General features: G+C 39.3%; 1 protein-coding gene across 4 annotated transcripts in view; it reads right to left on the bottom strand.

The window, feature by feature from the left end:
• The window catches only part of WDR7 (WD repeat domain 7), a 273,742-nt gene that overhangs the window by 214,489 nt on the left and 44,260 nt on the right, over positions 1 to 14,993 (bottom strand). For all 4 annotated transcript variants that reach the window (XM_084886917.1, XM_084886916.1, XM_084886915.1 and 1 more), the window contains one exon: positions 13,876 to 14,090. In XM_084886917.1, the coding sequence (XP_084743043.1) occupies positions 13,876 to 14,090 (215 nt within the window). The remainder of the gene's footprint in view (positions 1 to 13,875; positions 14,091 to 14,993) is intronic.

The raw sequence follows: 14,993 nt of genomic DNA, 5'->3' as shown, positions 1-14,993 counted from the left end.
AAAGATCTGACTGCTGAGGAGGGCATAGGGCTTAATCTATCTAGTATTCCTATTCTCTCAGCAATCTGCCGTTTGATTTATTATGTGATATGATAAAAGAAATTTCTCCTTTGCTGTATCTCACATAAGTTGCACAACAATCTAAATTTCTCCTCAGGTAGCATCGTGCATTAATCTATTTCCAAGGAAAAACAAAACTGTCCTTAATTTAAAACCATCTTAGAACAAGACTGCCTTTTCTAGGTTGAGAATTATATTTAAAGGAATATAGCCTAAGAAACCCAAAACACCAATCAGAAAGAATATGTGCACCCCTGTATTCACAGTGGTGCAATTTGTAATAGCTAAGACCTAGAAACAGCCCAAATACCCATCAGTAGATGAGTGGATAAAAAAAACCTGTGGTACATTTACACCTTGGAATATGGTATAGCTGCAAAAAAGAAGGATATCTTACCATTTGAGACAGCATAGAGGGACCTGGAGAGCATTATGCTAGCCAGATAAGCCAGTCAGAAAAGATAAGTATCACATGATCTCACTCATATGTGGCATCTAATGAACAAAATAAACTGATGAATAAAATAGACCAACAGACATAGAAGCATGAAACAGACTATGGAATTTTAGAGGGAAGGCTGGGGTAGGAGGTGGGTGGAGAGAGATTGACCTGGGAATTTATTTGCATATATGCATAGCCGATGGACACAACAAAAATAAATTTAAAAAGAAATTATATTTAATGTGAATTATAAATTCCAATCATAAACCCATTAAACACCTATTATGTGCCAGGCACGGGGCCAATAAGGTTAGTTAAGTTTTAGGAAGAGGATTTCCCTTGCATACATCAATCTAGATGGTGATATGCAATGAATATGAAAAATCCTTGGTGTCTAATTCAAGGATCCTAAAAAATGGAAGAAAATCAGAAACCCTGTAATCTCCAAATATCTTTGGCAAATGTCAATTAAATATGATTAAATATTTAGTTAGTTTTGAGAACTTAGTTGCAGGAGACAGATGATCAATGATTCTCTCTTATCATTATTGGTGTTTCTATCTCCCTCTTCCTTCCTCTTTGCAATCAACAAAAATATATTAACAAAAAGAAAATGAATGCTTAATACTATTTCTCCTTAACTAATTCATTTCACTGAATTTACATTTAACATCAAGAATATAAAAACTTAAAGGAATTTGGGAAGATCATGGCAGCATAGTTATTATATTTCTCTAAATCCCACATAAAAAGGCAATTTTCATTTTTAACACTCAAAGGCAACCAAGTTAATGTTTTCCATGTGTTTTTGTATTTACTCCCAGTCTCCCCAACCCCATGCGGTAATATATTGTCTACGCTCATAATTATGGTATACACGTGATTGTTTCTCACTTAGTGACATAAGAAAGGTAGAAAGGTCCAACTTTCCAAATTCTTACAAGTTATAATTTTCTGGTAGAAAAATTCCTGAAAGGTCTGTAGTTTGTTTTTGCGTTTTTAATGTTTTCTAACATTCAGCACAGAGCTAGTTCCACTCTTGCAACCGAACAGATATTTGCTGAATGGAGCTCACTAGTTGGCTATGATGAATGCTAACCTAAACCAGCATCACATATGACTGGGGAGGAGAAGAAAGAAAGATGGCCCTACAATGACTGCTTCTCCAAGCTATGAATGGAGCCTCTGCTGAAGATGAAAGGGTTAAAGTTGGCAGTCCAGTGCAAGACAGGAGATCAGCCACAGGAAGGAGATCAGGCTTTCAAGGACTTTGTTGGGGTTAAAAACAACAAAAATACCCTTTGTCCTTATTGGTGCTTTGAACAAAAGTCACTGTAGGTCCCTCCAGTGCAACACAGCTTGGAGAGGTATGCTTTTCCTCTGCCTCTGATGTAAATGACAAAGTCTTTTGGATCCCTTGTTGTGGTTAATTCCACCACCAAAGCAACTCTAAATTGGTTAAAAGTTCATTAGTGTGAAACTATAGGAGCATGATAAAATAAATGATGGTACATCCATGCCACGAATACTAGGTAGCCAATAAAAATCTAGCCTCCTCAGACTCTAATCACACAGTAAAAAAGGTTACAATACAGAGTAAAGAGGAGAAAAGAAAGCAGTTTCTAAATCAGTCATCACAGAATAATCATGTTAGACAAGGATTATAAGTGATTTTATTATTTTTTGTCTTAGAAAAAAATATTTTTATTGATTTCTGAGAGAAAGGGAGAGGGAGAGAGAGATAGAAACATCAATGATGAGAGAGAATCATTGATCAGCTGCCTCCTGCACTGCCCACACTGGGGCCTGGGCATGTGCCCTGACCAGGAATGGAACTGTGACGTCTTGGTTCATAGGTTGATGCTCAATCACTGCATCATGCCAGCTGGAATAAGTGATTTTTATTATTACTCTCTTCCACATTTTCTATTACAAACATATACTATAAAAAACTTGTACTCTAAAAAATAAAGTCTTTAGATTGACAAAAGGATGAAAGGAAAATGGCCTATCTGCTTGTTTTCAAGGACTGTAACATTCTGATGATGGCTGAGGATCCCTGGTTGCTGAGCAGCCAATGGCTTCTTTGCAGAGGAGGAGGCACAAGCCACATCTTGGGCCAAGGATACAGCAGAGCATAGGGACCCAGTGGTGGAAGCATCTGGCTGTGCCTGGGACGGGACTGAAGGCTTCTCACAGAAAGTGATGTTTTGGAATAGCTCAGGAAGATAAGAGGGGACTGGCGTCTAGACCAGAGGGACAGAGTGATCTAAGACTTGAATACTAGTACTTCATACCCTGAAATTCCATTTCTAAGGAATCATCTCATGGAAACATTGACAGCTTTGTGCCAAGATGTATCTTGACTAACCTGAATGACCTAGAGTAGCAAAAAATTAAAAATAACTTAAACGGTCAACATTAAGAGGCTTCAGTAAACAATAACAACCCCCTCACCCCCCAAACAAACCTCATTAAGAATACTTAGTCTAAACAGATATGGAATGGAGCCTTTTGAATTCAAGAGGGACCCTGGTTGTGTCTGGGACTGGGACCATTTCCACCTAAGCCCATCTTATGCTCTGGGGCAGTGGTCGGCAAACTCATTAGTCAACAGAGCCAAATATCAACAGTACAACAATTGAAATTTCTTTTGAGAGGCAATTTTTTTAAACTTAAACTTTTTCTAACACCACTTCTTCAAAACAGACTCGCCCAGGCCGTGGTATTTTGTGGAAGAGCCACACTCAAGAGGCCAAAGCACCGCATGTAGCTCGCGAGCTGTAGTTTGCTGACCATGGCTCTAGGGTATGAAACAGACATCCTTAAATACAGCTGTCTGGAGATTTCTAGGTTTGGCTACAGGTTCAGCAAGTAGGCCAGCTTTCCATTGATGCAACCAAGAGCTCCTGTAAGATCATCCTAGGAGCAGTGAGTGCAGAAAGCATCCTGTTGTGGTTTCTAATTATTACCCCCTATTACAGGGAATCACCCATCACAAAGACACTCAATAAAAGTTAATTCTCCATGGAGACATTTCTTTAACTATCCAGCCCTTACTTTTTTGGCTGGAAAAAACAAACAAAACAAAAACAATACCAAAACAACAGCCAAAAACACTAGTTATTTTACTCCTGTAGTCACAATTTATTCTTTTTTTAAATTTTTCTTAAGATTTTGCCAGCTTAGCTAAGGCTTCCTAATTTTATTTATTCGAGACTAGACAAGTAGTGTGCTATAAAATGTTTATCTTAATAACCATTTAGAAGAAGCAAAAAGTGAACTTATATATACACTTATCTATATATTAAAAAGCCCAGCGAAGATTACAGTGGAACCAGCAGAACTACCTGTTGTTATAATGCGCACTGACCACCAGGGGGCAGTCACTCAATGCAGGAGCTGCCCCCTGGTGGTCAGTGTGCTCCCAAGGCCGGAGCGCACGCTCAGGCAGAAACTGGACACATGGCTGGCGTGCATGGAGCGCAGCGGAGATGGCCTCTGGGCAGCACCAAGGAGGGGCAAACCAAATGGTAAGCAGCGAGCAGGCAGGCGGTTAGGAGCAAGGGGTCCTGGATTGCAAGAGGGGAAGGCCGGGCTGAGAGACCCCCTGCACCCTCATGCACAAATTTCTTTCTTTTTTTTCTTTTTTTTTTTTTAAATATATTTTATTGATTTTTCACAGAGAGGAAGAGAGAGGGATAGAGAGTTAGAAACATCGATGAGAGAGAATCATCGATCAGCTGCCTCCTGCACACCCCCCACTGGGGATGTGCCCGTAACCAAGTTACATGCCCTTAACCGGAATCGAACCCGGGACCCTTCAGTCCGCAGGCCGACGCTCTATCCACTGAGCCAAACTGGTTCCGGCCTCATGCACAAATTTCATGCATTGGGCCTCTAGTAAATATAATAAATATAATAAATATAATAAATATAATAAATATATAATCAGCATATTCATATTTTGTATTAAAATTCATTCAAGTTTTGGAGTAGAATGCTAAGCGAGTTTAATTGATTCTTCAAAGGTCATACATATCATAGGAATTTTTCTACAGCCAAAAAGAGCTCACCAGACAAGGCCCAGTATTCTACATATAACGTCATTTGACTTGTTCCTGTCTGTTCTTCACAGTGCCCTTTTTACAATGAATCATAAAGTCAATCCAATCAATCCTTTTTTTTTTTCAGAGCGACTTTTGTAAGCAAAAAACACAGAGTAGCTTATGTTTGACTTCTAAATTCCATTCTCTTACCTAGTTACACAGAATACAAAGCTACTGACCTTTGCAAATATAGCTCGTTCATGTTTTCAGGCTTTTGACTAATTAGACAACAGAGAGGTAAGGTGAAAGATAAATCATCCTGGTCATTTTTCAATTTCTTCAACCTGGTGATTTTTCAATATATAACAGGGTGATTCTGATTGCTACAACAATGCCTAAGATATAAAGGTACTAAAGAGAAAAAGTACACATACAAGGCCTAAGAAATGTCTTCCCAGCTTCACTAATATAATCCCATTGGCAACCCCAAGATCTCACCAAGAACCAGTGTTTATGGCAAGTATTTTATAAAAAACAGGTCACAAAGATCTCCTGATATGCTCAGACAACCTTAACACCTTCATTTATGACTTTATCAAACACCACCACATGCTATCTATGATTTATTAATCCTATCTAATAAAGAGGGAATATGCTAACTGACCCTCACACCATCACAAAGATGAGGGTGCCCACAGTCAATAAGAAGGAAATAAGCTAATTGATTGTCCCACCCTAAAAAATGGCGGCACTCACAAGATGATGGCGCCCAGTCCCCTCAGCACCACCACATGCCTACCTCTGGAGCCCCCAGTCCCCTCAGCCCCCAGCCACCCAGGGCCAGTCCAAGGTGCAGGCAAACCTTGGATGGAGAGCTGCCCAGCCGCCCAGGGTTACCAGAGGCTCAGATAACCAGGGCCGGCCAAGGCTTGTGCTGTTGGCAGTGGCAGTAGCAGAAGTGTGATGGAGTATCGCCTTCCCCTATTTGCCAGATCACCTCCCACCCCTGAGGCCTCCCAGACTGTGAGAGGGGGCAGGCCAGGCTAAGGGACCCTCTTCCTCCAATGCATGAATTTTCATGCGCCGGGCCTCCAGTTACTTATATATTACAAATCTTCTAACTCCTAATCAGTACACTACTTACACTGGGTGTTATAGAGGATTAAAAAAAGATGACTCTATCTTCAAGGGATTAAAACAACTTCTTCCCTTTCAGCAGATATTACTGCCTACTTTTCTCCTCTCCCCACGGCAAATAAGTTGGTTATATTCACATTCCTCTCTTTCAGAATTACGGATTATAAAAAGACAATGGCTGGTAAGGATGAATTTTCCAACTCTATTCTCAATACCACGTCCTCTCATATGACTCCACCAGTTGCCCCCTCCACCTACAAAAATACCAGTGAGCTCCTACACGCAGTATAAAAGCTGCTTTCATCCTACAGCCACAAAAGCTACTACTCTTCTTTTCTCCCAGGGAGACTTCCTCCACCCTCTCTACCTCCACTTCATCTCCTACTCATTTCTAGCTCATCATGCCCTGAGTTCCAACCCAACATACAAAGCAGCGCTCTTAATGATGGCCACTGACTTCCCCAATGACTAACTTCAGTCTTTTCTATTTTCCCAAGTCTTAATATTACTTCATTTCTCTGATCAACTCTAAACTTTTGCTTCCTTTACTATTCATTTTCAATTATAAATGTGACCTAGGCCATTGGAAGTTACTTGCCCAAGGTCACCCACAGGAAGCCAGTTACAGAGAGGTACACAAATATACCTGTCACTAGAACCCAGGCTCTTAACCACTCCTTTGAACCACTTTTCAAGAATGAAACAAAGGCTATTCCATGAAGGAAGTGTAGCCACAACCTTCACATGAATGATGCCATCTTCTGTTGCAGGGGTCAGTAAACCAGGACCAGGGGCCAAATCCAACCCGTTGCCTATTTTTGTAAATAAAGTTTCACTGGGAGCCAGTCATACTCATTCACTGACATGTCGTCTGGGGCTCCTGTCACACTCTAATGGCAGAATTGAATCAAGAAGAGATTCAATTGTACGGTCTACAAAGCCTGGTTTTTCACCATCAAGCACTTTCCAGAAAATGTTTGCCAATCCCTTTGCTAACCAATTGGTTTTTAGGTTCGTCATTTGTAAATTTGAGGGCACTAATAACTAACTCATGTATTTGCAGGGAGAATGAAGGAAGGTAGCATATCTTGAATAATCGAATGATAGCAGGAATCACAAAATGTAAACTGCAGTCTAATCATGCTCCATACCCCAGCATTTGCGCAGGAGGAAAATCCCATCCCTACTCTCTCTCACCATCATGTCACTTCCTTCTTGGAGGTTTTTTCTCTCCCCCTGTACGCACCCCATCTCCCAATATGACATAAAAAAAGCAAATGTCTCATTATAATCAGCCTCAAAGCCTGTTCTAGGAGTTGCTCATTTCTGTTAACAGCTCCGCCATTCTCCCTCCAACTAGGCTTTGTTCTCTGAAACCATCTTGTATGTTCCCTTCCTTCTATTGCTCATTTGGTTTTTTTATTTTGTTTTGTTTTTTAAATATATTTTTATTGATTTCAGAGAGGAAGGGAAAAGGAGGGAAAAATAGAAACATCAATGATGAAAGAGAATCACTGATTGGCTGCCTCCTGCACACCCACCACTGGGACCAAGCCTGCAACCGTGGGCATGTGCCCTTGATCGGAATCGAATCCGGGACCATTCAGTCTGCAGGCTGATGCTCTATCCACTAAACAAACCAGCTAGGGCCTCTTGCTCATTTGTGAAGTCCTGTTCATTCAACCTACACAATAGCTTTCAAGCCATCTCCTCTTCTACAGTTCCACTGCCTAATCCCAGTACAGTCCCCAACACCCCTCACTATATCATCCCAGTAGTTTCACAATTCATTTCCTACATCAATATTTATGTGTCATGCATACAAATGTCAGATATGGCAAAAAACTTCTTAATCAAAAATCTCCTTTGAAGGCTATTCAATAGTTATTCTAGTAGGTTTGGAAAGACATCTCATTATGGTTTTAATGTTTATTTCCCTGATATCTATTAATATTGAATGTTTTTTCATGTGCTTATTGGCTATTTGACCATCTTTTCTGAAGTGGAAATTTATGGTTTTTGAAAACCTGAATTATTGGGTTTATGTCCATATTACTATTTTTTAACCATATGTCTGTATTACTATTTTTTAACCAGTCTATGGCTCACTTTTATATTTTACTAATGGCATCTTTGATGAAGAAATAAAGACTATTCAATATTACATCTCTATTCACCAAGTTACGTCCTCAGCTTTGCATTCAAGCTGATCAGACAATGAATCCAAACTAACTTTGGATTCCAAACTAACTTTGCACTAAATTTCATGGGTACTTACTATGCTTCACATACTAAATTGAGCACCAGAAATAAAAAGGTGAGGAATTCACCTCCTACCCTCAAGAAGCTCAGAATCTAATAAGGACGCAGACATCAAGAAAAGAAGAAATACCCCATAAAAATGAGGTGTTTTAGAAAAGGTCTAACAGGAAAGTGTGAGCACAGAGAGAATGCAAGAGAACTGATTCTGCCACAGGGGACTGAGGGTAGAAGAGTTGGAATGGCTTCACTGTTGTCAAAGAGGAGAGAGATTGAAGAAGCAAGAGTGGGAGGGAAAAGAAAGATAAAGATATATTGATAGAATCCCTACCATTTCTGAACCTTTTTTTTTTTCTCCCAAAGCAGTGATTTTATTTTTATTTATGTATTTTTTAATAAATCCTTATTGTTCATATATTACAAATGTTCCTCTTTTTTCCCCCCTCTCCATTGCTCTCCTCCACCAGGTTCCCACCCCACCCTCTGCCCTTTCCCCACCCCCCATTGTCCTCATCCATAGGTGCACAGTTTATGTTCAGTCTCTTCCCACAACCCCCTTTCCCCTTTTCCCCAAGAATTGTCAGTTCACTCCCCTTCCATACCTCTGATTCTATTATATCCAACAATTAATATTGTTCATCAGATTTTTTTTTTAATTTCCTTGGTTTTTAGATTCACTTGTTGATAGTTACGTATTTGTTATTCAAAATTTTTATCTTTATTTACTTTCTCTTCTGAAAGAACCCCCTTCAGCAATTCATATAATTCTGGTTTGGTGGTGATGAACTCCTTTAGCTTTTTTTTATTAGTGAAGTTCTTTATCTGGCCTTCGATTCTGAGTGATAGCTTTGCTGGGCAGATTATTTTTGGCTGTAGGTTCTTACTATTCGTCATCTTGAATATTTCTTGCCATTCCCGTCTGGCCTGCATGGTTTCTGTTGAGAAATCAGCTGACAATCATATGGGTGCTCCTTTATAGGTAACTACCTGCTTTGCTCTTGCTGCTTTTAATATTCTCTCTTTGTCTTTTGCTCTTAGAATTTTAATTATGATTTGTCTTGGTGTGGTCCTCTTTGGATTCCTTTTGTTTGGAGTTCTGTATGCTTCCTGGACTTGTAAGTCTAATTCTTTCACCAGGTGGGAGAAGTTTTCTGTCACTATTTCTTTCAGTATGTTTTCGATATCTTGCTCTCTCTCATCTTCTGGGATCCCCATAATTCTGATGTTGGTTCTCTTGAAGTTGTCCCAGAGGTTTCTTATAGTATCTTCAACTTTCTGGATTCTGTTGCCTTCTTGCTTCTGTGGAGGAGTGTCTTCTGGCTCTTTATGTTCCAAATCTTTGACTTGATTCTTGCGATCTTCCATTCTGTTTTTAGGACTCTGTATAATATTTTTTATTTCAGACAATGTATTCTTTATTTCTTGTTGATCCTTTATTATTTCTTGTTGATTCCTTATTAATTCTAGTTGATCCCTTTTCATATCCTCATAGGTCTTACCGACCTTTTCTAGAAAATTCTTGAAAAACCTTATAAGCATAGATTGAACTCTATATCCAGTTGCTTTTGTCCTCCATTTCTTTCGTTTGTGATTTATTTCCTTGTCTCGGCATTTTCGCCGCTTCCCTGAGTTAGTAGCCTTAAAAGTCTCTGTGTTCTGCCTGGTTGGGGCAGAGTTTCAGGGTGGTGCCTACAGCCTTGGCTTCCGTCAGCCCCGCCCTATGCGGCTCCTGAGTCTCAGTGTTCCTCAGGGTCCCACAGTACTCGCTGCAATCACCTCTGAGAGAAAGGTGCCCTTGATTTTCACCTGCTACCAAATAGTCTAGGCTCTCCCCCAATGAGCCCGGAACGGGGGTTCAGTTCAGTTGGAAGTGGAGTTGGAGGTGGCGTTCTGAGCAGTCTGGAGCTTTTGTCTCCTTCCCACCAGGGCAATCCCACGGCACAGCCAACTGTCCCTTCTCTGCATGCAATGTGTGCGCCTCCGGGGGCTCTGCCTTTCGCCACTCCCCCAGGATTCCGCCTTACAGCCCTGCTCCCTCTGAATGAGCCTGGGTCCCTGGGGTCTGGCCTAGAACTGGGTTTCAGAGCAGTCAGAACTGGGGTTCAATACAGTCCGGAGCTTTTATCTCCTTCCCACTAGGGAACGCCAGCCAGGCACTCAGCCACCCCTCCTCTCCAGCTCCATCCTCTCCACGTGGGCAACATGTCTCCGTACCTTAGGCTTTTTCAGCTCCTCTGATTTTCCTTCTGGTTTTCTCTTTCCTTCTCATTGTAGAATTTCCAGTCAGTCGACTTTCCTGTAGTTCTGGGTAATGTCCATTTTATATTTTAGTTGTATTTTATTGAAATTGTTGTGTGAGGCTGCAGTTAGGTGTTTACCTGTGCAGCCATCTTGGATTCTCCCCAAAGCAGTGATTTTAAACTAGAGACAATTTTGCCCTCCAGGGCAACGTAAGAAAAAAATTCTGATTGTCACACTGGGGAGAAGGGATATTATTGTCAAACAGTGGACAGAAGACATTCCGCCTTACACAGGACAGCACCCCCTGCAGGAGGAAGAGAAGGAGGAGGAGGAGGGGGAGGGGGAGAAGTAGGAGGGGAGGAGGAGGAGGAGGAGGAGGAAGAAGAAGATGATGATGATGGAGGATCCCATCAAAAATGCAAAATGCCAATATGTCAATGCAGTTCTGAGGTTAAGCAACCCTGGTCTAGAGCCATAAGGAACAGGAGTTAAAGAGGGGATACAGTTGACATAACTCCAGTTGGAACATTGACAATACAGTGATGACAAAGACAGAAAATGAGCTATGCCTGGACAACCTTGCTCAAAAAAAAAAAAAAAAAAAAAAAAACCAAGAGGAGAAAGCAAAACCGAACAGAGGGCAAAGTTATAACAAACAATCCACATCTGCTCGTGAACAGAGACAGATTTGATTGTCAAGTCAAGACAATCAACTGTGAGGGAATGGAGAAGATGGGGGCAAAGAGGCTGAAGCAGAAGCTAGCAACACTTCCTGTTATACATCATCCGATTCAACGCATGTTCACTACACACCGCATGTTCACTACACAGCTGCTACCTGATGTTCTAAGGAAAACACAGAAATAAATACATCACAATCTGTGCCTGCAAGGAGGTTGTATTTCAGTGGGAAGAATGGGGTAAGTACATAAGTTATTATAATAAAAGGGAAAATAAGACACATGTCCTAAGAGAAATACACTGGGATTCAAATACACACACCTTGCAAAGATTCAATATAGGAAGAAAGGATAATTCTACTTAGTATCTTCCTGATCTTCCAGCGAAAGAAAAAAGTCATAGGACAATGAATTCTCCATTTTTGTTTGCAAAGCCATAATAAACATAATTAGCAATATAAAATATCTTTACTTTCAAATAGCCCAATTGCTAACAATAACCTACCAAGGACAGAGCAGGATCCTTCTTTAGGGTATCCCTGCAGAGATTTGACTTTCTGTGGAGGGACCCATGAAAAAGTTAGTTCCCATATCCGAGAGAAAGTCCTGCATTAAGAACTTAGTTGTTTGGTTTTTTCAGTTTGGGTGGATTTTATTTCTCCTATGGTTAGAAATAACCTCTGAAGGGGCCTCAAATTCAGCATGAGAAAATAGTTAGAGAAATCCCTAATGGTCCAGCCAACATACATTTTTCATAAAGTGATTATCTTCCTGCAGCCTCAGCTTCCTAAGCCTTTCCCCCTCCTATAATTGTTTTCCTTGTAGGCTAGGAAACAATTACCACTGCTACAAGACTGAGGAGGTTCACAAGCAATATATTTTACAATACATAAGTATAGAGTCTCTGATATCTGGTGCTTTTATCACTAATTGCACTATAAAATGCGCTATTAAAACAGGGACAAACAAGATTGTAAAAATCACATAATGGACCATGACCACTTACAAAAGCCATTCATAAATGTTACCGGATCATTTCTATTTCTTTAATTTTCCAGATGTGTAGTCATTTTTCCAAATTTTACTTCTAAGGGATACCAGCAAGAAAAATAATATATTTAGAAATTACATATATATGCTTGCCCTTGAATATACTGTTTTGTAAATTTTCTCAAAATTAAAATAATATAGAACATTAATGTGCTATGAACACTGAATTCCTAGGGACATTTACATGGTCCATTGAAAAAAATTATAGGCAGGGCAAATGTACTTAGACTGTGATTTCTATTCATACTTAGAACATGGGACTGAAGACATGAAAATAAGCACAGAAGGATTTCATAATTCTAATCTATGAAATATACAATATAATAAAGCCAATAAAGCATTTATATCTGTAAAAAACCAGAATGATCAAATATTACTGCCAATTTGTACTAATTGTATTAAAGTAAAATATATTGCTTGTGAACCTCCTCAGTCTTGTAGCAGTGGACCTGGGTCACTGGATAAGCCTATAGTATTATATATGCCATTAGTACTAATTCATGGGCAAATTTTCAACTTTACAGGTCAGCATTTCAATGTCTTCACTATTTATTCATATGCCAATCCTTAAAAAAACAAAAAAGGAAAATCAGGAATAAGAGAAAATAAAAATAGAAGTGTTTGTGAATAATTAATTATTAGTTATTCATTAATAATTCTAATGAATACTTAGATGGAATTAGAAATTTTATGCAGTAGCCTGGCTGGCGTGGCTCAGTGGTTGAGCGTCAACCTATGAACCAGAAGGTCACAGTTCAATTCCCAGCCAGGGCATATGCCTGGGTTGCAGGCTCGATGCCCAGTGTGGGGTGTGCAAGAGGCAGCCTATCAATGATTATCTCTTATCATTAATGTTCCTATTTCTTTCTCCCTCTCCCTTTCTCTCTGAAACCCATTAAAGATATATATATATATATATATATATTTAAAAGATGAAATTTTAAGTTGTGACTCAGATGAAATATTGGGATTGTCTCTAAGTTTCATTTATCCATTACCAGAGACAAACTAGTTCTAATAATACCCCAGAACACAAATACCACACACCAAATAGTGGCTAGCCCCTACAAAACTAAAGCTAAGTAACCAATTAATTAACTGGGATTGTTTCTTCTTTAGTAGGATAATTTTCTTTTAACTGAAAAAGAAACAGATGCTTTGATTGTGTCAGCAAGGAACGTGTGACTGAGCTAGGATCTGACATTAAAATGCCATCACTTGTCCAAGTCCACTGTACGTAGTGTCAAGTATTTTCTTCAGTCCTTTTTTTGTTTTGTTGGTGTCCCTTAGAAATAATGGCCTAAAATCAAAACCTACTTTTAAAACACAGTGATAAGCTGCAATTACAGACATCTTAATTGTGTACCTAAATTATTATGTTTTCTCCTAGAGATATTAGCTAATGCTCAATCCTTCAAAAGGAAAACTGTCAGAAAGTCAAGTAGATATATTATATATACAACATTTCGTCTAGCCCTGGCCAGTTTGGCTCAGTGGATAGAGCATCGGCCTGCAAACTGAAGGATCCTGGGCTTGATTCTGGTCTGGGGCACATGCCCAGGTTATGGGCTCGATCCCCAGTGGGGGACTTGCAGGAGGCAGCCAACCCATGATTTTCTCTCATCATGGAAGCTTCTATATATCTCTCTCCCTCTTTCTTCCTCTCTGAAATCAATAAAAATATATATATTTTTTAAATTCCTCTAAATACAGGAATTAAAATCACTGAATTCAGTAGCAACCATGTTAAAATATTTTTAATGATAAGAATAATTTACTTTTCAAAATGCCAAATATTCATAATACTCTAAAACTATCTTGGCTAAACCTAAATTACAACCAGAATATTATTTTTTCACCAGTTTGTCTCCCAAAATTATTCCCTAAGTCATGCCAAAGCTGTATTACTAAATGAAGTTAAAGGAGACAAACACACAAGCGCACATACAAAACTTACTTTGTCAGAGGATTCAGAAGCCAAGAGATTAGTTGCAAGGGTCTGTAGCTTATGATGGGCCATATTTTTCAGAGCAGCAAGGCTCCGTCTTGTCACGGCTTGTTTCAGGTTGACTGCCGGATGACTAAGCGAATCAACTGCGGCAGGAACCGCTTCATCACAAGCATTCAGTATCTCTACGGCTGTTATCCCCATCACACAACGATCCAATGCACCTGCAAGACACGCAAGCACACTTATTACACACACCGTACAGCTTTAAATAGTTTAAGACAAAAAAAAAAAAAAAAGGCAGGGACTTTTTTATGTAGAAATATGTTTTAACGGTGCCTCCCAGAAAGATTTTCTTGTATTTCCTTCCTCTAAGGATCTCCCATATAGCATTACCTTTGTGTCCCTGCTCATAAGGCCCCTACCACAACTTTCCAACAAAGGCAAGTTCAGAGCCAAGATTTTAACGACCTCCCCCAGGCTTTTCCACTTTCTCTACACTTCCAAGATGGGTCTCCTGGATCTATCCACACCATTACTCTACTACAAACATCAAAGCCCATGACTTCACCTTCCTCTAAGTTGTATATCAATCTTAAACAAACAAAAAACAAGTTTTCTATTTTTCCAGTTTATTCTACTTGAACAATTCCTGAAGCTTTTCTTTCTCTAGGAAATCTCCACAAAATGGGAGGCCTGGTGGGGGTAGGAGTTAGGATTATAACTTTTCATTCTATCTGCAAATTTCTTGACTCTTATTCTTAATACCCAATGGAATGTCTTCCGGTACTACTTCAGCTTGAAGCCACTTCAATGCTTCTTATTGGACCATACTTTCCCTCTATACATTTCTTACCTAAGTTAATGTGCAAACTCCTTCCAATAAAGCAATTCAATAGCAAACAGAAAGTTATATATTATAATATGCATGTGTAGTTTTAGTATAATATGGTTTCATTTGTAAAAATACATTCCCAGAACACTAAGAGGAATAAAGTATATCCTCAAAGTTTAAATACATTTCATATATTAAACTTTGACTGAAACTGACTTATTTAGCTTCATTATTTATTTAGTTAATAAATAAATAAATTTAATAAATAAATAATGTCAATACCTTCAGGATG

Source organism: Pipistrellus hanaki (genome assembly GCF_964339955.1).
Source record: "Pipistrellus hanaki genome assembly, chromosome: 6".
Lineage (NCBI taxonomy): Eukaryota > Metazoa > Chordata > Mammalia > Chiroptera > Vespertilionidae > Pipistrellus > Pipistrellus hanaki.
The sequence above is the reverse complement of the archived record's forward strand: the minus strand, read 5'-3'. Positions and strand labels throughout refer to the sequence as shown.